General features: G+C 35.1%; 2 protein-coding genes, 1 long non-coding RNA gene and 1 pseudogene across 3 annotated transcripts; 2 read left to right on the top strand and 2 right to left on the bottom strand.

Moving 5' to 3' along the window:
- Positions 1 to 215: 215 nt before the first annotated feature.
- Positions 216 to 1,986, top strand: LOC111396715. The gene is made up of 2 exons (XR_002703051.1): positions 216 to 506; positions 1,161 to 1,986. It is a non-coding gene; the product is annotated as an uncharacterized LOC111396715 (long non-coding RNA).
- A 160-nt stretch (positions 1,987 to 2,146) lies between these two features.
- Positions 2,147 to 3,667, bottom strand: LOC111396716. Its single transcript, XM_023023192.1, has 2 exons — positions 3,206 to 3,667; positions 2,147 to 2,683 (listed from the first exon to the last, which is right to left on the bottom strand). The coding sequence occupies exons 1-2, from the start codon at positions 3,222 to 3,224 to the stop codon at positions 2,238 to 2,240; spliced, it is 465 nt and encodes a 154-aa protein (XP_022878960.1). The 5' UTR covers positions 3,225 to 3,667; the 3' UTR covers positions 2,147 to 2,237.
- A 1,917-nt stretch (positions 3,668 to 5,584) lies between these two features.
- LOC111397782 (putative disease resistance protein RGA3) lies at positions 5,585 to 6,925 on the top strand. Its single transcript, XM_023024763.1, has one exon. The coding sequence runs from the start codon at positions 5,585 to 5,587 to the stop codon at positions 6,923 to 6,925; it is 1,341 nt and encodes a 446-aa protein (XP_022880531.1).
- Positions 6,926 to 9,044: 2,119 nt separating this feature from the next.
- On the bottom strand, positions 9,045 to 9,409 carry LOC111397783 (annotated as a pseudogene).
- Between the last annotated feature and the right edge of the window lie 14,603 nt (positions 9,410 to 24,012).

The raw sequence follows: 24,012 nt of genomic DNA on the forward strand, positions 1-24,012 counted from the left end.
GTGAGTGTAATTTGAATTAAATGTTTCATTATCCACCGAACTTAGTACCATGTCATGGACTGGCCACTGAACTTCCAAAGTTGTCCCACTAGCCACCGAACTTCACTCCATCCAACTCCATCAATCACCCATTTAAAATCGTTAACAGACACGCCTACGTGGATGACAGTAAGTTGAGTTGGCAGTTAAATACTTCCAAATACGAACTTAATTGCCAAGTCAGGTCCAAATCACCATTGCCAAACACGCCTTTCATAATATAATTACACACTTTGATTTAATAGAACAACATGCGTCTCTTACCATTTCTTTGAACAAACCAGAGATTTATGAAAGGACGTCCCCAAATCTACTTCAAGGGACATTCGAAACCCTAAGCCCCAAATCAAGAATATCAATTACCCAACCATTGTTGATCACTCGACGAGCCAAGCCAAAGAGTGGAGAAACAACACCCATTTCATTTCATTACATTTACGTCGGAGCAGTTGATGTGCAGATGGAAGGTAATTCCAAACCTTTTTTTTTTTTTTTTTAAAATTTAGGTATGAAGAGGTCATTGTCTAAAGATTTTGTAGTTGATTCTATGTGTATTTTGTTGTTTCCCATTACGCATAATCTGTCTTCGTATCGTGTGGGGTTCTGATTGTTATATACGGGTTAATTTTTGTTCCAAAATTTGTCATATTGAAATCCATCTGTGAGATTGACTTTTCCCACACTTATATTGGCTGGAAAAATTGCAAGATGTTCATTTTAAGACAGCACAATGAAGCCACATGTTGTCATTTCGAGTAATGCTATTTATCATTATGATGATAAATCAGCTGGCAATATAGATGGAGTAATGGGATTGGGTGGTTTAATTTACATGAGAGAAAGATTTAAACCACCCAATCCCATTACTTCAAATATATCGCCACATCACCACTGATTTATCATCATGATGATAAACAACATTATTCATTTCAAATTGATTATCTAAAAGGCTTAAGAAAAGGAAAATGGAGAAAAACTTAACAAATGAAAAAGGGTTAAGTCAATCGGTCAAGACCCCTCTTCCCCATAACCTCCATGTTCCCCTTCCAGCCATCCTAAAAAAAAGTCAATTGAACCATCAGCTCCAATACTAGAGAATAATGGCACTGTAAATGCTGCAGATATTCTAGCTGAGTGGCTGTTGAAGATTTCATTTCAGATCCAAACATAAATTAAAATGTGGATGAAATTGATGGTGGGTTGTGGTTGTAACTTGACATTGTGAGATGATGTGTCTTAGATGGTGTCTTGGGTTCTGACTTTTGAGGAATGCTTTTGGAGGTGGGTGGTATTGGTGTCGCAAGTAAATGGGTAAAATGAGTTTGACAGCCCAGGCCTTTAGCGGCTTGGTCCTTATTTGCATGAATTGGTTGGCCCCTCTAGAACCTGAGCAATGCTAGGCTTCCTTTTAAATTTATTTTTATTTTTAAAGTTTGAGAGTTAAATGTATTGTTGCTTACTGTGGGCATGTGGCTTAATTGTATGACATATTTTGAGGAAGATCCCGACTTCGTAGAATCCGACCATGACTTTGAGTCCGAACAAGATGACAACGAATATGATAGACATGTAGCTAATGGATTGAAATAGGATTGGACTACCATCAAGATGAAGTTCAGGACCAACGAGAAGAGGGTGGTGATAACGAGTTGGATGAATTGGAACTACCGTAGTCAAAGGAACTGCTCTCCCAACGTTCATTGCATTTAAGGAGCAGATTTTTCAGGGGATCTATATATGCTTCAATGACTATAAGATAGGATTCAAGGATGGTTGTCGGAAGGTTGTAGGTGTTGATTGTAATTGTGTGTACAAAGCTTGTAATCGTGAAGTGTTAAAGTATGCCCCTATATGTATCTATTAACAAGTTTGAACAATTGAGAAATTTATGTTTTTGGTTTTGGAAAGTTTCATCTTGTTTTATTGTTTCACACCCTCTTCTGAATTTGATGTGTCCTTGTATTGGAATGTTTGCGATTAAAGTTGGTTTGAGAATATTCCCAAGTTTCTGGTGCAGTTTCCAGGTCTACCTTTGCAGATCCATAATTTCCTTCAGATTTGCTGTTTCTAGTTTCTTCAAACTGCACTACAAAGTGAATAAAAGGCATTGAACAGAAGCTGAAATTGCATTACAAAGTGAACTAAATCTGTTCTACTACATAGCACTGAACTGAAGCTGCAAAGTGGACTATGTTGCATTACAAATGAACTATAGCAGTGAAAGCGAGCTGCCGATTGCCAAATTCTAGTATCCATTCCACATCCATCCACATACATACAAAAGTAATTACCGGATACATACAAAAGCAAAATTCCAAGGACCAAATGTTTGATTTTATTTGGACAAAAAGAAGACGATAAGAATCTATGCCCACATAATTTCCAACATTACCAAAAAACCAAAAACACCTAACTGATATCACATAATTTATCGTGGCTGTGCATCTTTCAATTCGGCAGATTTCGCTCGTTGTTGTGGTCATGCCCTTGTCGATCTCAAATTGTCGGTGCACCACTTGGCTCACCCTCAAATTGCACATTTTCTTCGTGGTAAGTAACTTCGCTCCACTTGAAACGCTGCAACCTATGTTTTCGTTCACATATCCCTTGCCGCCATGTGTGAGCCACAAGTTAGAAAACACATCTACAACACAAAAGGATCACACATTTTAATTTAACCACAACCCAAATGCAAATTAGCAAATCCAAACAGTATAATATGAAAGTAAACATCCCCCTTTCGAGGGGTTACGCAAACTAAGGCATTAAAACTGCATGCGGGAACTCTAATTAGTTGAATGTCACACAATTCCAGGTAGTTCTGCAGTGAGGCTGCACCCGTCCCAAAACATTTGTAAAATCTTTATTTTCAGTGAGGCTGATCCTAATGCCCATAAGATACTATGAGATCAGAATAACTATGTTCTTGGCTGCGTATGAAAATTTTTATTTTCAGTCAAAAAATAAAAAATAAAAACAAAAACAAAAGATCAGAAACATATGAATGATGAACAACAAAATAATCATAAAAGCATAAAATCACAGAAGTGAAATGGGTACGGCTTCAGCAAAAAAATAAAATAAAATAAAATAAAATCTATGTGATTTTCAGCACGTTTCTAAACTTATCGCACCCAAAAAAACACAAAAAGAGTTGGGAAATTACCTTCGCGTCGTCCGTCCATTAGCTCGTACTGTAGTGAAATGGATACGGCTTCTTCACGTTCGGTTGGGCTCTTTCAACAATCAACAAAGGCAGGAAGAACCTTGGCTGAGTAAAATTCTTTCGAGCTCAGTAGATTTAGTGGCTTCGATTTCGATTGTTGGCTTTGTTTCGATTTGGGGGATTTAGGGCTTCGATCTCGTATTGGGTGGGGGAAGATTGCAGGAGAGGGGATGAAATGATTTGGGGTTCAGTGAAAGTGAAAGGCGTGAATGAATATGGCAAAGACGTGTTTGTATCGGCTGATGTGGAGCTGATGAAAAAACACTTAACACTTGGACTGATTTAACCGGCCAGCTAGACTTTCCATCTACCACGTTGGTACGTCACTTAACAGATTTCAGCCGATGAGTAATGGGCAGTAACATATTGAAGTTCAGTGGCCAGTGGGACAAGTTTGGAAGTTCAGTGGCCAATTCGTGACATGGTACTAAATTCAGTGGCTAATGAAACATCTCGTGTAATTAGGCTCGTAGAAGCTTAAAGCTTGTCCTATCACCTAGACCCTGGCGATGATTTACATTTTTAGAGCACCGCACCATATTTAAATTGAAATGTTGTTCCTCATCTTTTGCATTTTTATGGTTATGTCCCCATATATTTCCATTGAATTTTACTCCTCAACTTTTTATTAATTAGCACACTTTGTTTATGTTGATTGCCAAAATATTCGTTAGAAAGGAATAAATATAATAGTTCGACAAAATATTTCTCTCATGCTAATAGAATATTTAGACAAGTTCTATCATGAAAGAAGATATATGCAAGAACGAAAAAAATTCGAGAACACAAGTACGAAAATGAGCAAATTTGAAACCTTTCATTACAATTAAAATATAGTGCAGTTAACTATAAATGGGCGTATATATAATTATGATCCATTAAGAAATTTAAAAGTAGTGGACACAATTATTTAAATAACTCTTTAACCATACTTTTATATTATCACCCATTAAGAAATCCAAAAGTAGGGGATACAATTATTTTCATTACCCTTTAATCATACCTTTTCCCCCTATTTTTTAATCAAATGGAAAACCTCTTTTTGCAATGTCATCAAATTCGATAGTTTATGCTAATGGAAATGGATGTAATTACTAACGGTTCAAGTATCAAAATTCATTAAAGTTGGGTAATTAATTTAGTAATAAAAAAGAACATGATTTTAGACTAACTTCTCCACAGGCATGGGCATTTCATAGACATTTTTCTTGCTTCGGAATTGGAATTGGAATTGGAATTATGTGGCGTGTGATTTAGTCAGTAGAGAGAGAAATGTAGAATTCAATTATCAATGAATAAGTAGGTATGAAATTGCCCTTAGTTAGAAAGTTGACATCTTCAATTGCTCACTAAACTTTAAAATATTGGATTTTGATCACTAAACATTTCAAAATATTGGAGTTACTCACTGAAATCTCACAACATTAATGGCATCGGCAATTTGAAAAAATGTTATCTTTTCAGTATTCTATGAAACTCGAAATATAAACTAGTACGAAAATGAGCAAAATTTCAAAACCTTCTTTGCAATTAAAATATGGTGCAATTAACGATAAATGTGGGATGTATATAATTACTCATTTAGAAATAGTGAACACAATTATTTTCCTCTCTTTAATCGTACCCCCCCCCCCCTTTTTTTGGTCAAATGGGACGCTAACGTTAAAATTGTTAAAATCTGAGCTTGCAATGTCATCAAATTCGTTATTTTGTTCTGATGAAAGTGGATGTATTCACTAATGGTTTACGTATCATGAGTCATAATGTTGGGTAACTAATTTAGTATTAAAAAATCATGATTTTAGACTAACTTCTCAACTACAAGCTGGAAAGTAGCTGGAACCGTAAGCATATCAATTATCATCCATTTTTCTTGCTTTGGAATTGGAATTTGAATTATGTGATAGAGAGAAAAATGTAGAATTCAATCAATTATCAATAAGCTTTTGTTTGATGGGATTAAAAATAGATTTTTAATAGAATTTGATAAAATTTATGAAATGCATGGTTGAAAAATTGATGACGCATGAAATATATGGTTAATATTGATTGTTAACTTTGAGATTAAAATTAGAATTTTAATCAATATCAAATATTATCCTTAGCTAGACAATTGGGCCCTTCTCTAATTGAAGGTTGCAACAAAGACTTTGACTGAAAGATTGATCAATAATTCAGTGTACCCTTCTGAAGCAGAGAAAAAAAAAATTACACCACAAACTCCAATTTGAAATCTCTCTCTCCCCCAAGCCCCGCCCACCCCCTAAAATCAATCGATCCCACACACCAAATTTCTGACGCAAGAAAAACTGGAAAAAAATGGCTACTGACGCTGGAAAAATCATACTGGAGAAGTTGTTTCCGATAGCCGTTGAAGAATTCAAACTTGTGCAGGGTTTTGAGAAAGACTTGGCAATCCTAAGAAATTATATCAAAAAGATCTACGAAGTTTTGGAAGATGCCGAAAAGCGCGAAATCACTGAGAGGGCGGTTGAAAGCTGGCTCAAGGACCTCAAAGATGCCGCCGATGATGCCAAAATTGTTTTGGACGAGATCAAATATGAAGATTTGCGTCGTACAATAGAGACAGAGGACGAGATTGGGTGCTTGTACTTCCCTTGCATTATGACATTTCTACGAAAGATGGCTCACAAAATCACTTTTCATTGGAAGATGTCTCACAAGATCAAGGGCATAAATGAAAATTTCAAAAGGATAAACAACGAAGCTGATAGCCTTGGCCTCAACAGAGATTTCACTAATTATCCTCGTTCGAAGCCTCTGGTCAAGGAAATTACCAAGCCTCTGGTCACGGAAACTACCAGCTTCACCGTTGATCCAATTGTCATTGGAAGAGTTATAGATATTAGAAAAATTCTGGGGACAGTCCTCAACTCAGGCGATAATGTCCTTTCTGTCCTTCCCATAGTCGGAATGGGAGGTCTTGGCAAGACGACTTTAGCACGCCAGATCTACAATGACCCTTGTATAGAAACTGATTTCCAAAAAATGATTTGGGTTTGTGTATCAAAAAATTTTGATCAGACGACGCTTTTCAAAAGGATCCTGGAATTATTATTGGGCAAAGATTTTGGTGGAGGTAGCAAGCAAGCTGTTGTTAAAAAGATTGCAGAGGAATTAAAATACAAAAGATACTTGCTAGTTCTCGATGATTTACGGAATGAAGAAACAGAAGATTGGGATGAATTCAAAAATACACTTGAGGGAGCTAGCTCTAGAAAAGGAAATTTCATCATCGTCACCACACGTGAGGAAAAGGTGGCATCTATTGTGAACACTTGCAATTGCCCATGTAGATTGAGGTCATTAACAGATGATGAATGCTGGCTCATAATCAGATCAATGGTATTTCAAGATAAAGAAGTAACGAAAGAATTTGCGATCACCGGATTGAAGATTGCCGGCAAATGTAGAGGTTTACCTCTAGCAGCAAATGTGATTGGAAGAGTTTTACGAGGAAAGAAAATAGGAGAGTGGGACTCAATCCTACGGATTGGGCTTTCAAATCTTGAAGCGGGTGAAAAGGGCATCTTGCAAGTCCTAAAGGTGGGAAAATACTTATCAATGTGCACCACCTCGGCGGGTGGGCCATCACACACCCACAAAGTGTGTGGGTCATCCATCGAGGTGGCACCTTGAGGTTGGGATGGTGCGACCGTCCCACCCAAGCCTAAAGGTGAGCGCCTAGTGTCTTTGTCAATGAAAGGATTTGGTCATAAATAGAGAAGATTTAGTCCAGCTCTGAATGGTGGAAGGATTTCTTCCGAATAATCAAGAAAGTGAGATGGAGGTTGTATGGATTGAAAATTTTTATATTTAAATGATAAATTTTCTCAAAATTTTTATAAAAAAGATATTTGCGTCGTTGCAAATATTTCCCAATTTATGTACGAAATCAATAAGTAAAAGGGAAGAAATGATACAAACGATGTAATTGTGGAGGTTCGATCCCAACCAATAATCTACATCCTCCGTTATCATGCTCTTCGGCACGAGCAATGCCTTTTCACTATATTGATTGACTTATAGTACAATCCAACTCTTTACAACACTTTCGATAACTTACAAACAAGGACCATCGATCCTTATACAATATTGAGCTTTACAAGACCTCAATATGACCTAAAAATTTAAAAAGTAATGATTTAACAATTTGAAACTTTTCTCTTAATAAGTATTATCACAAATTAAGTACAAGAGAGAAATAGGTTAACACTTAAATAAATAGCAATGAATGAGGCTCAAGTGTTAGATGAGAAAACTTTGATGAAAAAGATGATTTTCAAAATTTGATTCAATCAATCAAAAGTTTTCAAGAAAATGTTTGAAGAATAAGATGTAAGCTCAAAGAATTTTGCTCAAATATTTCACTTTAATGCTCTTTAAGAATGTTATGATGAATGCAAGAAATATGGGGTATTTATAGAGTTCAAAACGTCAAAAAATTTGTAAGTGCGGGTGACTCATGCGGTCGACCGCCTTTTATTCGGATGACCAATATATCCGTTTTTTCAATAAAAATTAGAGATCAGAACGGTCAAATTTTGAACTATTGGAAAATTTCGGTTGACCTCCTCTTCTCGCCGGTCAATTGCCTCTTCCGATCGGTCAACGAGCAATTTCGATAAATTTATGTTTTGACCTCGTTTGATCTGATTTGAAGATTTTGAAAGGTATGGATATTTGGAAAATATTTTCAACTAACTTTCATGATAAAAGATATTTTTCAAGTCAAATATCATTTTAAAAGTCATTTTTATATTTGATCAAATCATTGCATTAGAATGACTTTTAATGCAAAATAATAATAATAATAATAATAATAATAATAATAATAATAATAATAATAAATAAATAAATAAATAAATAAATAAATAAAATTCAATTTTGATGCCTAGAGAGATTTTTGAGGAGCTTAAGCGTTCATTGCCAAATATTAAAGTGTTAGTATCTTTACATTTTATCTAAGAAATCAAGTCTTTGATCTTGCTTCGAAGTTTGGCTCTTAAATTTTTGAATGTGTGATTTCGAACTTGACCTCCATCATGAGTACGATTTGTGATCATAGCTTTTGTAGCGACCCGAAAAAAAAAATATTTTGTGTCATTTTAAAATAAATTTTTTTTGTACTACTCGAAAGTAATTTGAGTTATATTATTACGTCCTGCGACCATTCCTAAGAGTTTAAATTAAAGTTTTGGTCACGATAGTAATGTTGCGTGCACTTGTTTTAAAATTTTGTAAAGTGTTGAAATCTCTTTTAAACGACAAAATTTTAATATCATTTGGTTATACTATTTTTTTTGACGACACACATTATGTTAAATTGCTACCATTTGGATTTAGAGGTCATGCACGTTCAACTCACAAACCCCACTTACTACCATTTTGATTTCCATTTTGTTTGGTGCACGTTCACCCACATTTACACACATGAACTGCCTATTTACATCAATTCTGTAAACTGCCATGCCGAATGTGTTCTACTCTATGAGTAGATTAATATGGTATATTTATTTTCTCAAAACCAATTTAGGGTGAATGAGAAATTAAGGTCAAAAGATGCCCACTTGATGTTGAAATAAAATAGGTGGAAAATTGGAAAATACCAATCCCACATAGGAAAACTAGAAGAATATAAACCACCTTATATAGCTCAAGTTTGGGACTTGGGTTTGGGCCTCAAGGGGTACCAATAGTTTTTAAGGGGGAGAGAACCTACATGCTAGTAGGTTAAGCCAAAGCCTACACGTAGAATTTCATATCAAAGCAATATCAAGCAGTAACAGTAGCATGCTTGTCGATTGCAGCCTGCAATTTTCCTTCCTTGCACCGACGACCCTACCACTTCTTTCCCATCCTTGAGGAACAAGAATGTTGGCATGGCCTTCACGTTAAATTCTTCAGCAGCATCCCTTAGTTCATCCACATCCACCTTCAAGAATATAACATGTGGAGTCTTCTTTGCAATTTCAGCAAAAATTGGGGCAATAACTCGGCAGGCCCAGACCACAAAGCAGTGAAATCGACCACCGCCAATTCCGTGGTTTCGATGCCCTTTCTGAAGTTCTCCTTCCACTGATCAATGGAGTGGCAGCTGATAACCTGTCCTTCTTCTACCATTTTTTTCCCTCACAAAAACCCAAATTTTAAATTGTGTGAAAAATTGGAAAATACCAATCCCACATAGGAAAACTAGAAGAATATAAACCACCTTATATAACTCAAGTTTGGGACTTGGGTTTGGGCCCCAAGGGGTACCAATAGTCTTTGAGGGGGAGAGAACCTACATGCTAGTAGGTTAAACCAAAGCCCATACGCGCGCGTCGCCGTCGCCGTTGCCGTCCGTCCGACTGGCCGACACGGTCATGGGTCGTGGGTCTTAGGCTTGGGCTTGGGCCAAGCTGATATATATTTTTTGGTAAAATAACATTTAATTATATTATTTTATTATTATAATAATAATATATTTTATGTTATTAATTTTTTTTCTTCCCCAAATTTTGACTGTCCAAAATAGCGGTTGACTGTCCAAACTGTTTGTGTCTTTTGGACACAACTTTTCGGCAGTTATGACTGTTGGGACACAACCTTTCAACATCTATAAATAAGCCCCATACCCCGATTTTTATTCATTCCAAAAATCAGAATTGATTTTCTACTCTCCCGAAATTATCCCTTTCTCCCTGTATAATTTCTGTTCTTATAATTCAGTCCTCGAAAATTACTTTTCGTGCATTTCACTCATCCAGTGTGTGGAGAGATCTAAACTTTACGGGTTCGTCGGGTCTTGTAATTTTGAGTACTACTATTACAAGACGAGGTCGTTGTATCTTGGGAAACGAGTGCTGCAATACCGTTAGTACCAGTGCGGGGCATTATCGTTTTAAGGAGAAATAGTCGAACTCTTGCCTCGACCATTCAAAACCATTCAAACATCGTTACTCTGCCCAAATATAAATTACGGTAACACTATTATTTGCCAATATCTTATTCAACAATCTTAAAACGATAATGGCAAGTAGTAGTACGTCTGTTGTACCCCCTAGTACGTCTGTCGTACCCCCTAACAATGCTCACGGGGAGAAATCGAAAAAATTCACGGGAGTGGATTTTAAGATATGGCAACAGAAAATGTTGTTCTATCTCACGACTCTGAATCTGGTCAAAATCTTGAAAGAGGATGCTCCAACTGTTGAGGAGAAGGAAACAGATTCTCAAAAATGAGCAGCATTCGATGCTTAGAGTCATAGTGACTTCTTGTGTAGAAATTACATCCTCAATTGCCTTGACAACACACTATACAACGTATATTGTTTCGTCAAAACGGCTAAATTATTATGGGAGTCATTGGAAAAGAAGTACAAAACAGAAGATGCCGGATTGAAGAAATTCGTTGTAGGCAAATTCCTGGACTTCAAAATGGTAGATTCTAAAACAGTAATGACTCAAGTCCAAGAGATACAACTTATCTTGCACGATATACATGCAGAAGGCATGAAGCTCTGTGAACCATTTCAGGTAGCTGCAATTATTGAAAAATTACCACCAATGTAGAAAGATTTCAAGAACTACCTGAAACATAAACACAAGGAAATGAGACTTGAAGATTTGATTGTTAGATCAAGAATTGAGGAAGACAATCGAAATGCTAAAAAGAAGTCTGGAAAGCAGCAAATGGAGGCTAAAGTCAACTTGGTGGAGCCAAATACTAGCAAGAAAAGGAAGCACCCAAATAATAGCAAGCAAAAGAGCAAGGCCAAGAAATTTAAAGGAGATTGCTATAACTGCGGTAAGCCTGGTCATATTGCAAAGGACTGCCGGCAGAAAAAGCAAAACAAAAACGACCAAGTGCACTTGACTGAAAAAGACAGACTATCTAACGGAGTGTTTGAACTAATGCTCTCGACTGTTGTATTTGAAGCAAACATGGTGGATAATCCGAGAGAATGGTTCATTGATACTGGCGCTACTCGTCACGTTTGTGCGGATAAGGAGATGTTTTCATCTTACACTCCTATCAATGGACGACAACTCTTCATGGGCAATTCAGCAACATCAAAAGTTATTGGTCTAGGTAAAGTAGTGCTAAAGATGACATCAGGGAAAGAAGTAACACTCATCAATGTGCTGCATGTTCCTGATATTCGAAAAAACTTGGTATCCGGAGCTCTTTTAAGCAAGAATGGGTTTAGGCTGGTATTTGAATCTGACAATTTTGTACTCACCAAAAATGCTATGTTTGTAGGCAAAGGGTACTTAGCCAATGGGCTATTCAAATTGAATGTAATGCCTGTACTCCGTGATTTTGATATTAATAAAAATAAATCTTCTACTTACTTGATTGAGTCTTCTAACTTATGGCATGATAGGTTAGAGCATGTAAATGTTAATACATTATGAAGATTAGTAAGTTTAGATTTATTGCTTTCAATGTCCTTTGATCAAAATCATCGATGCGAAACATGTGTAGAGGCTAAATTAGCAAAAACACAGTTTCATTCAGTTGAAAGGAACTCGAATCCTCTAGAACTAATTCACAGTGATATTTGTGATTTGAAGTTTGTGCAAACTAGAGGAGGTAAAAAGTATTTTATTACTTTTATAGATGATTGCACAAGGTATTGTTATATCTTTTTGTTAAGGAGTAAAGACGAGGCTTTAGAAGTATTTAAACAGTACAAGAATGAGGTTGAGAATCAACTAAGCAAACGAATAAAAATTGTTCGTAGTGATAGAGGTGGGGAATATGGAGCACCGTTTGATGAATTTTGTTCAGATTCTGGGATTATTCATCAAACTACAGCTCCTTATTCACCTCAATCAAACGGTACCGCGGAACGCAAAAATCGCAATCTAAAAGAGATGATGAACGCTATATTGGTTAGTTCTGGTTTACCACAGAATTTGTGGGGGGGGGGGAAGCAATTCTCTCAGCTAACCACATTCTAAATAAAGTACCACACAAAGGTAGGAACGAAACTCCTTATGAGATATGGAAAGGTCATAAACCTTCGTACAAATACTTAAAAGTGTAGGGGTGTTTGATTAAGGTACAAATACCAAAGCCTAAACAAATTAAAATAGGGCCTAAAACTATTGATTGCATATTCATTGGATATGCTAATAACAGTAGTGCTTATCGGTTCCTCGTACATAAGTCTGACATTCCGGATATACATGAAAATACTATCATTGAATCTAGGAATGTTGTATTTTTTGAGGACAAGTTTCCTTGTAAAAATAGGAAAGAAATAAGCCCGCAAAAATGAACTTATGATTCTGCAATTAGTAATCGTCAAAGTGATGAAGAACCAAGACGCAGCAAAAGAACCAAAACATCTACATCTTTTGGTCCAGATTTTTTAACTTATATGTTAGAAAATGAGCCCAGGACATTCAATGAAGCAATGTCTAGTCCAGAAACTCCATTCTGGGAAGAGGCTATCAATAGTGAAATTGATTCTATTATGCAGAATCATACCTGGTAATTGGTAGATCTCCCACCTGGTAATAAACCATTAGGTTGTAAATGGATTTTCAAAAGAAAATTAAAGACTGATGGATCAGTTGATAAATACAAGGCCAGATTGGTAGCTAAAGGATTCAAACAAAGGGAAAGCCTTGATTTTTTTGATACATACTCACCTGTGACAAGGATAACATCAATTAGAGTATTAATTGCAATTGCAGCATTGCATAATTTGGAAATCCATCAGATAGACGTCAAAACAGCTTTCTTAAATGGAGAGCTAGAAGAAGAAATTTACATGGAACAACCCGAAGGGTTCATCTCTCCTAGACAGGAGAAAAAGGGGTGTAGACTCGTCAAGTCATTATATGGACTAAAACAAGCGCCAAAACAATGGCATGCAAAATTTGACAAAACTATGTTGTCAAATGATTTTAAGATTAACGAATGTGATAAATGTGTTATATTAAAACCACACCTAATGCATATGTAATTGTATGTCTATACATTGATGACATGCTAATTGTGGATAGTAGTTATGATATGATAACAAATACCAAGAAAATGTTGACAAAACATTTTGACATGAAAGATATGGGTATTGCAGATGTAATATTAGAAATTAAAATTCTTAAAACATCTGAGGGACTTGTAATGTCTCAATCTCACTCTACTGAGACTGTACTTAAAAGGTTTAATATGTATAATGAAAGTCCAGTTAAAACACCAGTAGATTTAAGTCTACATTTGGCCAAACATAAAGGCGAACCCGTATCTCAATTAGAATACTCTCGGATAATAGGCAGTCTAATGTATATTACGAACTGCACTTGTCCCGATATTGCATATGTAGTAAACAAACTTAGTAGATATACAAGTAACCCAAATAATGACCATTGGAAAGCACTGGTAAGGGTTCTAAGATATCTACAATACACCTCAAATGTTGGATTACATTATACGAGATATCCAGCTGTATTAGAAGGATATAGTGATGCTAATTGGATATCAGATACAAAATACTCAAAATCCACTAGTGGGTATATTTTTACCATTAGTGGTGCGGCTGTATCTTGAAAATCCTCTAAACAAACATGTATAGCTTGATCCACAATAGAATCTGAATTCATAGCTTTAGATAAAACTGGAGAGGAAGCAGAATGGCTTCGAAATTTTTTAGAAGATATTCCATGTTGGCCTAAGCCTGTGCCTGCAATTAGTATACATTGTGATAGTCAGTCGGCTATCGGTAGAGCACAAAGTAGTATGTATAATGGTAAGTCTCGACATATACGTCGAAGACATAATACAGTTAAGCAGTTAATCTCAAATGGTATTATTTCCATAGATTATGTAAAGTCTAGAGAAAATATGGCGGATCCGCTTACCAAAGGCTTACCAAGAGATCAAGTATACTGCCTATTAAGGAGAATGAGCTTAAAGCTTACTGCATAAGAATCTTTGTAATGGTAACCCAACCTTACTGACTGGAGATCCCAAAATCTTGGTTCAATGGGACAACTAAGTTATGAAGATTCAATAAGCACTTCGGAGTTAACTCCTACCCATTCCTCTGATAAGGAAGTGCAATCTGCAAAAAGTTTTAGGTTAAGTTATACTTTTAATGATTCCTATATCTTGGACTACCTAAGTGGAGTACGACAGGTACTCTTAATAGGAGATCACCTATACAAGTGTGAAGTGTGGCCGCTTCTATGAGAATGTTTCAAAGGTTAGAATTCTCTAAAGCACTTATGAAATCCAAGAGTTGTTCAGGGCCAAAATGAACACAACAGTGAGAACTCGAAAATGTTAGGAAGGTTATTGTGTTGATACTATTGTCTTGATTTACAAAAATGGCTGACAGTTTAAGACACCGCGTTCACTGATTAGTCAAGTAAATCCGATAGTATTCTACTACAGAAGGTTCAAACCCATAAGGTACCTATCCAGATGCGATAACATTCCGCCTGATCTCTCTATAGGGTCTGCATAGTCTACTGCATTAATTTCTATTCATGTGGGGGATTGTTGGAAAAATTGGTTTTAATTAGTTGGTTTGACCAACTTTTGACCAATTAATTTAGTGGGTCCCGTTAATCGGAAATAAGATTTCTTTGGCTGAATGTGTTCTACTCCATGAGTAGATTAATGTGGTATATTTATTTTCTCAAAACCAATTTAGGGTGAATGAGAAATTAAGGCCAAAAGATGCCCACTTGATGTTGAAATAAAATAGGTGAGAAATTGGAAAATACCAATCCCACATAGGAAAACTAGAAGAATATAAACCACCTTATATAGCTTAAATTTGGGACTTGGGTTTGGGCCCCAAGGGATACCAATAGTCTTTGAGGGGGAGAGAACCTACATGCTAGTAGGTTAAGCTAAAGTCCACACGCACGCGCTGCCGAAGGTTAAGCTAAAGCCCACACGCACGCGCTGCCGCCGCCGTCCGTCCGACCGGCCGGCTCGGCACGGCACGATCACTGTCGCGAGTCGTGGGTCTTGGGTTTGGGCCAAGCTGATATATATTTTTTGGTAAAATAACATTTAATTATATTATTTTATTATTATAATAATATATTTTATGTTATTAATTTTTTTCTTCCCCGAATTTTCTATGTGTGACACGTGGTACGGTGCTTCTAGAATTTAGCGGGTTGTGGCGGTTGACTGTCCAAGTGGCGTTTGACTGTCCAAAGTGGTGGTTGACTGTCCAAGTGGCGTTTGACTGTCCAAAGTGGCGGTTGAAAACCATTTGTGTCATTTGGACACAACTTTTCGGCAGTTGTGTCTGTTGGGACACAACCTTTCAACATCTATAAATAGGCCCCCATACCTCGATTTTTATTCATTCCAAAAATCAGAATTGATTTTCTACTCTCTCGAAATTATCCCTTTCTCCCTGCAAAATTTCTGTTCTTATAATTCAATCCTCGAAAATTACTTTTCGTGCATTTCACTCATCCAGTGTGTGGAGAGATCTAAATTTTACGGGTTCGTCGGGTCTTGTAATTTGGAGTACTACTATTACAAGACGAAGTTGTTGTATCTTGGGAAACGAGTGCTGCAATACCGTTAGTAACAGTGTGGGGCATTATCATTTTAAGGAGAAAGAGTCGAACTCTTGCCTCGACCATTCAAAACCATCCAAACGTCGTTACTCTACCCAAATATAAATTACAGTAACACTATTATTTGCCAATAGCTTATTCAACATAAGCACTCCACGGATACCTCATTGATCTGATAAAAAAGAATGTATGAAAGAAAAATTCCAGAATCTAATATTACACGCTACATGTATATGCTGCTTAAGGGTCTCTCCTAAGTTCATGAGATCGGGTCAACAAAGTCATTCAACCCTTTGATCCTGTAGAAAAGGAAGATTTTAGTGAAAATAAATGAGTGGATGAATTTAGAATGATATATTTTTATATATGCCTATTTAGGTAAATTTACATAAAATTAAAAATGTAATATTATTATCATTTTAAAGGTGGATATATATATAAAAATCGTGGATGTAAATAGCGCCACCCTATTTTTTTTTGGCATTAGGATAAACCATTTTTTTTCCCAAAAGAAGTCCAATGCTGTTGAAATTCCTCGTGCACACATTTTTACTCACTCCATCTTCATAATTTTAGTGTTCCATTCCCATTTTCCCTTGATAACATAGCAACAAGAATATATACATATAGATCATACTGCGAGGAAGTAAATCTCAAGTAAAAGGACATGTTGCTCATAACTTCACATTTTTTTCAAAAGAGGTAGACTCAAACCCCATTTTATTTCAATTCATGTTATATTTCAGCATGTATAAATGTGGTTATATGTTATAGATGACTCCTTATGGGGTATAGAAATAAGTTGGTGGTGAAATGGTACACCAAAAATGTAAACTTGGTGGCGTAGTAGTGCACCAAATGTTGGTATGTCACCTGATCATCGGTATGCTTGCTTATTAAAAGTTTGAATGACATTAATATATGCTTAAAGTATAATATGTTTGGATTTAACGTGTGTATGAGTCTATTGAGTGTTTCTATGAAATATTAATCCCACTAACAATTTCAGATTAAAGCGATCAATGACAGTGTGGAGGAGAGCGGTGTTGCTTTGATGTGAACTCCAAAGGACATCATTTGAGTTATGTTTTGTTCAAATAATATTTAAATTTGGAATATTTTAAGTTAGTATTTCTTGAAAGCTTGATGATTGAATTGTTGATGAAATTTTTTCATGGTTGATAGAATATTTTTATGGTGGTTTATTTAGTTCATTTGAGTTGCAACAATAAGGTTTAAATATTTTAGTTTCTGCCCCCAAGTTTAAAAAATTCACCCAGACCAAGACACTTGGAATTTTGAGGTGATTCCAGTTGGAGAAGATAACCATATAAGTTATCTACCTCTCAGATTTAGAATCATGAATTTTGGTTGTGTAAAAGTCAAGTTATGGACGTTTCTCGATGGCTGCAAAAATGTACCCGACAACAAATAGATCCGATTTGAAAACAAATTTAACTCACCTATCGATTGAATTTGTATACGAAATTTAAATATGTAATTCTTCTATGTGTAAGATGTCTACACTTTAAATTTTGTAAATTTTGGATTTTATTTATTTGTCGAACGAAATTTATTTCAAATGTACAAGCTAAAAATCTAAACTTTTCGAAAGAAAAATTCTTTAGCTTTGTAACGGGTCCTTTGAAGCCTTAATGTTTTTGGTCCAAGTTAATTTCTGCATTTTATGAACAATCTAGGTAGAATTTTACAAGTTTAAGATCTTAGTAATGTCACGAGTCCATAGAGCTCGGGGCGTTAAAAAGACTAAAGGCAATAAATTTGTAATATTTTGTTGCAAAAATTCTTCTTCCAAGAGCCGTAAAAGCACAGTTATGGCAATATCATAAGCTACAAGATACACGATCTTGTCCATGATCTTGCATGTTTAGTTTCGAAATCAGAAAGTTTCATGAATATGGAGGGTAGCAATGCTACTAACATTCTTCAAGTTAGATACCTTGCAATAGAATCAATTGGAGAGGAAACATTCAAGGACATAAAAGAGGTGGCAGTTATCTCCGCACATTGTTCTTAAGCAGCAGCGTACCAGATGAAATATTGCCGTACTTTAAGCATTTGCATGTTCCAAAGCTATGTTGTGCAGATCTTAAAGAATTGCCAACATCAATTGGCACGTTGAAACATTTGAGATATCTTGACGTGTCCTACAATCACGATCTCACTACTCTGTCAGAATCTGTTTGCAAGCTCTACAATTTGCGAACCTGGACGATTCTACACAGCTACATATTTCCATCACTTCAAAGGCTTCCGAGAGATCTGCAATTCTTGATTCATTTAAAGCATCTCCGTTTTAATGATGTTAGCGGAGAATTCGAGATGCCACCTAAAATTGAAAGTTTATCCTGCCTTCAAACATTACCATTATTTTGTATGAGCAACAAGGAAGGTTGTCGAATCGATGAGCTAGGAAGGTTGAAGAATTTAAAGGGTAAACTACAAATATGGAATCTAGAATTGGTGTGTTGCAAAACAGAAGCTGAGCATGCAAATATGGCTAGAAAGCTAAACATTTATAAGTTATACTTCCATTGGAAAGTCAACGGATTCCACAGAAAGTAACATCAATGACAAGAGTATACTTGAAGGGTTGCAACCTCATGAAAGCTAAAAACCCTAATAATTGAAGGATTCTGAGGTAATAACTTTCCATTTTGGACTAGCAATATGGGAATATGTAAAGACATTGGTGGCCGTCTGGTGATATTTAATAGATTGATCAAGATCAAGTTTAATTCTTGTGACAAATGCGAAGAAATCACAATGCTCAGCCACCTACCACTCTTCAAGTATCTAAAGCTCTATGATCTGAGAAACGTAAGATCGATAAGACCATCATTCTATGGAAAGAGTGATTGCAGCTCAACTAGAAAACGATGGCTAGGAGACAAGAGTATCTTTCCCATCGCTTAAGTATCTTACAATATGGGATATGCCAAACCTTACAGAGCGGGAAGAAGCACAAATGAGGAGAATGTAGGTATTTCTTTGCCTTGAATATTTGGAAATTCATTTTTGTGATAAGTTGGCTCGTGTTCTCCACTTTCGGGGCAGTGGAGCATCTCTTAAAGAGATGAAAATTTCGTATTGTGATGAATTGAGGGAATTACCCTATGACCTAGGTCGCTTCCAATTTCTTGAGACATTGGAAATATATGATTGTAGAAATCTGCAATTAATTTCATATTAAAATGGACAAAAAAGGCCCAATTTCCCTTCAGAATTTGGAAATTCGTAATTGCTATGAGTTGAGCAACCTGCCAAATGAAATGCTAGAGTATAGTAAGTCTCCACAGCATCTATCTGTGTGCGGATGCCTGAATCTCACTTCGCTTCCCAAATTGAGGGGGATGGGATCTCTACGGCATTTAGTTGCTATAATCTCACATCACTACCTAAAATGAGTGGAACGGAATCCCTACAGGAGCTAATTGTGATTGGATGGGATAATCTCACTTCGTTTCTTGAATTGAGTGGGATCAGATGCCTTAACAGCTTAATAGAACTGGAGATTGGAAAATTCTCCAATTCAGTACACTTCAATTCATTTCAAAATTTTCTCGAAGGTATTGAACGCATAAAATCCCTTGAGAAATTAAACTTACAAGGTCAAGAGGATTGGTTTTGTTGCGACCCGTCCCGAATCACTCTAATAGATCCGACACGTGTTGTGCACTAATGGTAAATACCAATTAAGTGCCGAACCCACCAATAAGGCAATCTTGACCTACTTTGACTATGACGAATTTTAAAAAGAAATTTGATAGAACTTCTTTTGAAATATGGACTAAAAGCACCTGAATAAAAATCAACTTTCTCAAACATGTTTATACAATTTAAAATAGGGCACACTAGTCTCTCAAAATAATAAAATGCTGGCAAATCAATATTTACTATACTTTACAAACAAAAGTCCCCGAAAGCATTAATGATACCAAATATACAGTGAGCACATGATATGGACACATGATTTACTAATTAACTTTTCCAACAAAACATACATATATCTCAAAAGAAATATAAACTATGGAGACCGACAAAATAGGTCATACAACTAACAAAAATGTGTGGCTCAACTCGGTAGATCTACATGCTCCAATATTGCTCAACTCTGCTGCTATCTGATAAGAAAAAGTGTAACAAAATATGAGCTTGTAGCTCAGTGAATGGATAATTTGCGCATAAGTATATTTTTCCGTCTATGCATATTTTCTAAAAATTCTTATCAATTAAAACTTTGAGAAATACTGAAATCTGATAACACTTTTTAAAACTAAAACATTCTTGCATCGTAAAATTCATTATTCTTTGTTCTAGATAGTAACTATTAGGTATAATGAATATAAATAATCTGATATAAGTAGACATAAGTGAAAATTTTCTTTCACAATACTATAAGCTAAAATCATTACTCTGTAAACTAAATAAACTAAATTCTATAATGTAAATTCTGATAAACTATATAATACTGAAAAATCGCAATAAAAAGGTACTCGAAATAACCTTACTCATGTATGAGTTAGTACTCATATACAAAGCAAAGCTATTCAATTCTGAAATTTTGGTCATACACAGAGCTGCCTAAAAGCTATAATCTGGTCATGCACCGTGGAAACACATTCATAATAGTACAGAGCAGGTAAAATAATCATAACTGATCATGCACTTTGTAAACACATTCACACCAGTGCAAAGTGGGTAAAATAACCATATGAGGTCATAAACTGTGGAAACACATTCATATAAGTGCAAACTATGGTAAAATCATCTAGTACTTTCTGGTGGTTTTAAAAAAATAACTTTAGATGTGCTGAAATATGTAGTATTCATATAACATGCTAATAAAATGATTTAACCGAACTGAATTTAACTTTAAAGGAGCTTATTAAAAAATTCACTTTATTCTGAAAATCATGCCGTCAAACCAACTTATATGATTTACTATAAGAATTCTAATGAACAATTATTTCATATGAGCTTGAGTATAATTTAAAACAATGCTTAATTTTGAAAAGTAGATATCCACTCACATAATACAAGTTACAGCCTAGGATGGTCGGTAGACTTTTCCAATCTCCTCGTCACCACCTGAAATACGATATAAGATAACCAACCTTTTATATCTATTAATGAAATACTTAACTAAATTTCTCAAGACTTGAATAAATTTCCCAATTTTTTCTTTAATCAATTGAAGCTAATTCCACTTTTTAGTCCTTTTACTAATAATTAATTCATCAAAATAACCTTCACCTCAAGCGTAAGAATAATTATCCCATCTTCCATCTAGTGAAACTTGAAATCACACTTGCCTTAATTTATTTTACATCTTGTTCCATAAATTATTCTTTCAAGAAAATAATTCACTTAACATAATCATTTTCACTAATAATCCTTAATCAAGCATCCAATTTAAAATCTAGGGTTTGCCAAAAATGGTATTCCTTACCTTAATATAAGTTGAAATTAAAGAATCAAGAAACTTGAGCTCCAATTTGTACTTTTATCCTCCTAAATCTGAAATTTATACCACAAGTTAAAACCCTAGAAATTTAACGTCATAATACCATAAATAATTTATTTCTTAATCTCTCAAAGAAATGAAGTAATTGAAACCAAGCATGAAGAAATCAGCATTCACTTACTTCATTCTTTCTTTTTCTTTTTCTTTTTCTTTCTTCTTTTCTTCTTTCCTTTTTTTCTTTCTATTTTCTCGGATTTTATCTTCTTTGGGCGATCCCAGCTTCCTCTATGTGTTTGTATCAAATGACAAATGAAAACAATGGATATAGATGTGCCACTTTTAGTCCACTGCCCAACAATTGCAAAGGAAGCCCTCCAACTAATTCATATAAAATCACATTAAATCCTTAACTTCCCAAAATATATAAGTAGATCCCCAAAATTAGATTTTATCCATCTTAAACCCTTAAGAATTCTCAATTAGTAAAATAAAACTAAATAGAATAATTTGTTTCATTTTAGTCCTTATTTGACTTTGACTTTGACTTTGATCAATTGAATTTTGGACTTTGACTAAATACTTTTCTTGACTTTGACTATGAACGAGTGGGCTATAACAGGTTCTCTCTACCATATCAGCTTCAACATCTCACTTCTCTAAAATAATTGACAATACATCATTTTGGAATGGAAGAATTGCATGTTTGGTTTGGGAATCATCTCTTGAAGTACTAAAACCATGGTCTTGTGAAAAGCTTAGGCATCTGCCATCTAAAGAAGCTATGCAACGACTCACTAAATACAAACACAAACTAATTTATTTAATTTCTTGTGAAATTTTACAGGTGCAACATGGGTATCAGTTTGTCAAGTATTAAAGATAAATGACATGACATGCATTTGACATTTAGTTGAAAATTGAGCCACATGAAATTTCGACCAAACAAGGAAACTCTCGAAGTTGGTAACTGTTTATGAAAACAATTAGTAAAACAATTCTAATTTTATGTCTTAGTATTTAATTTTTGAAAAGTTTCCTTAGGTGCCCATTATAGATATTCCAATGTTAGAAACACGGAAAGTAGTATATCAAGAATGATTCACGGCATTACCCAAATAGCAACATAGATTTATCAATAAAATCCTATTACTTGATAATACAACTTTTCCATTAGACGATTGAAGCGAAGTAAAGAAACGATGGTTTAGAAAGTTAAATAACGATGATGTATTATTTAATATCTTTTATAGTGCTAATTGATTTATGTAATATGAGCAGTCTCAAGACATTACCTTGCTTTACTCGGCCATATGTACAAATGGGCAAATGGTAAAACGACCTAATAATTAAGAATCACTATGTACATAGTAGAAAAACGGACACCCACTAATGTACAATTAAATAAAGTCTTTCAATTAAAAATGGGGGAGAAGTCATTGCAGAAAATATATGCTCTCAACCAAAAAAATGGAGCTGCATATTTTAGAAAAGCACACCTGCGTGAAGTTAATAACTTTGGATGGCAAGCAACTCAGAACTTACTACCTACAATCAGTTTCTAATAATTCCTAAAACTTCTGGTCGAAATATTTAATCACCATTCGGTCAGTCAGTATCATTAAGCAAACCAATAAATAAAATTTGTAAAAATATGACACATTTTTTCAACTATCTCCCCTTTGACTTTGCTTAATTTCAAAAACTAATTTTAGATTTTTAATATCGCGTGTACGATGAATGTGATCAACCAAGTCACATGGAATACTCCCCTGTAATCAGTTATCATCATATACATCATACTTCCCCTAACTCAAAAACCCTAAAACATTATGAAAGAAGAAAAAACATGAGTGATAAAACCTCAAACACGGCTATATGAAATCAGTTAATTCAACTAACAAACAAAAACATAAGAATATAAAAATGGTGAATTCAATTAACAGCCGTTTATGTTTTCCATCATTTGTTCACCACTTCACCATCAGTTCACAACATCATGAAAAATCTAACCTACTCCAACTTTTTTGAGATTAAAAGAGCACCACATAACGCGGAGGAGAAATCCAATCAACCAAATAGTGTTGCATGTATCATCCATTCATAACACAATTATCCATAAAATGTGTCAATGAAATGGTTAGGAGCAAATAGTCATATCAGAGTAGGAGTCAAAGAGTTATGACCTGTGGCATGGGGCCATTGGATTGAAAGCCCGAGAATAACTAATCAAGAGGGAGGTGAATTGGTTATTTGAAACTTTTTCGAAAATAATTGCAAATCTAAACAAATAACAAATAAACAATTGCTCAAGTAAGATAGCACAAATAAAAAAGTAATAAGTAAAAGGGAAGAAAATGCGTAAATGGTGTAATTATGGAGGTTCGATCCAATCTACGTCCCTCGTTACCAAAGCTCTCCGTCACGAGCAAGGCCTTTTTCACAATTGTTGATTGACTTATGGAGCAATCCAACCTTACAAAGCTTCCTGTGACTTACAACCAAGGAGCACCGATCATTTTACAACGTTGAAATTTCCATGACTTCAAATCGACGCACAATCAAATGAGAAAAGAACAAATTACAAGTAAAAGCTTCTCTCGTAATAACTGATATGATCACAATTAAATATCAAGAGAGAAGTAGGCTAACACTTCAATAAGTATAGCTCTAATATTAGTTGTTGAAAAAC

The sequence above is a fragment of the Olea europaea genome, chromosome 7 (assembly GCF_002742605.1).
Source record: "Olea europaea var. sylvestris chromosome 7, O_europaea_v1, whole genome shotgun sequence".
In the NCBI taxonomy this organism is placed as follows: Eukaryota; Viridiplantae; Streptophyta; class Magnoliopsida; order Lamiales; family Oleaceae; genus Olea; species Olea europaea.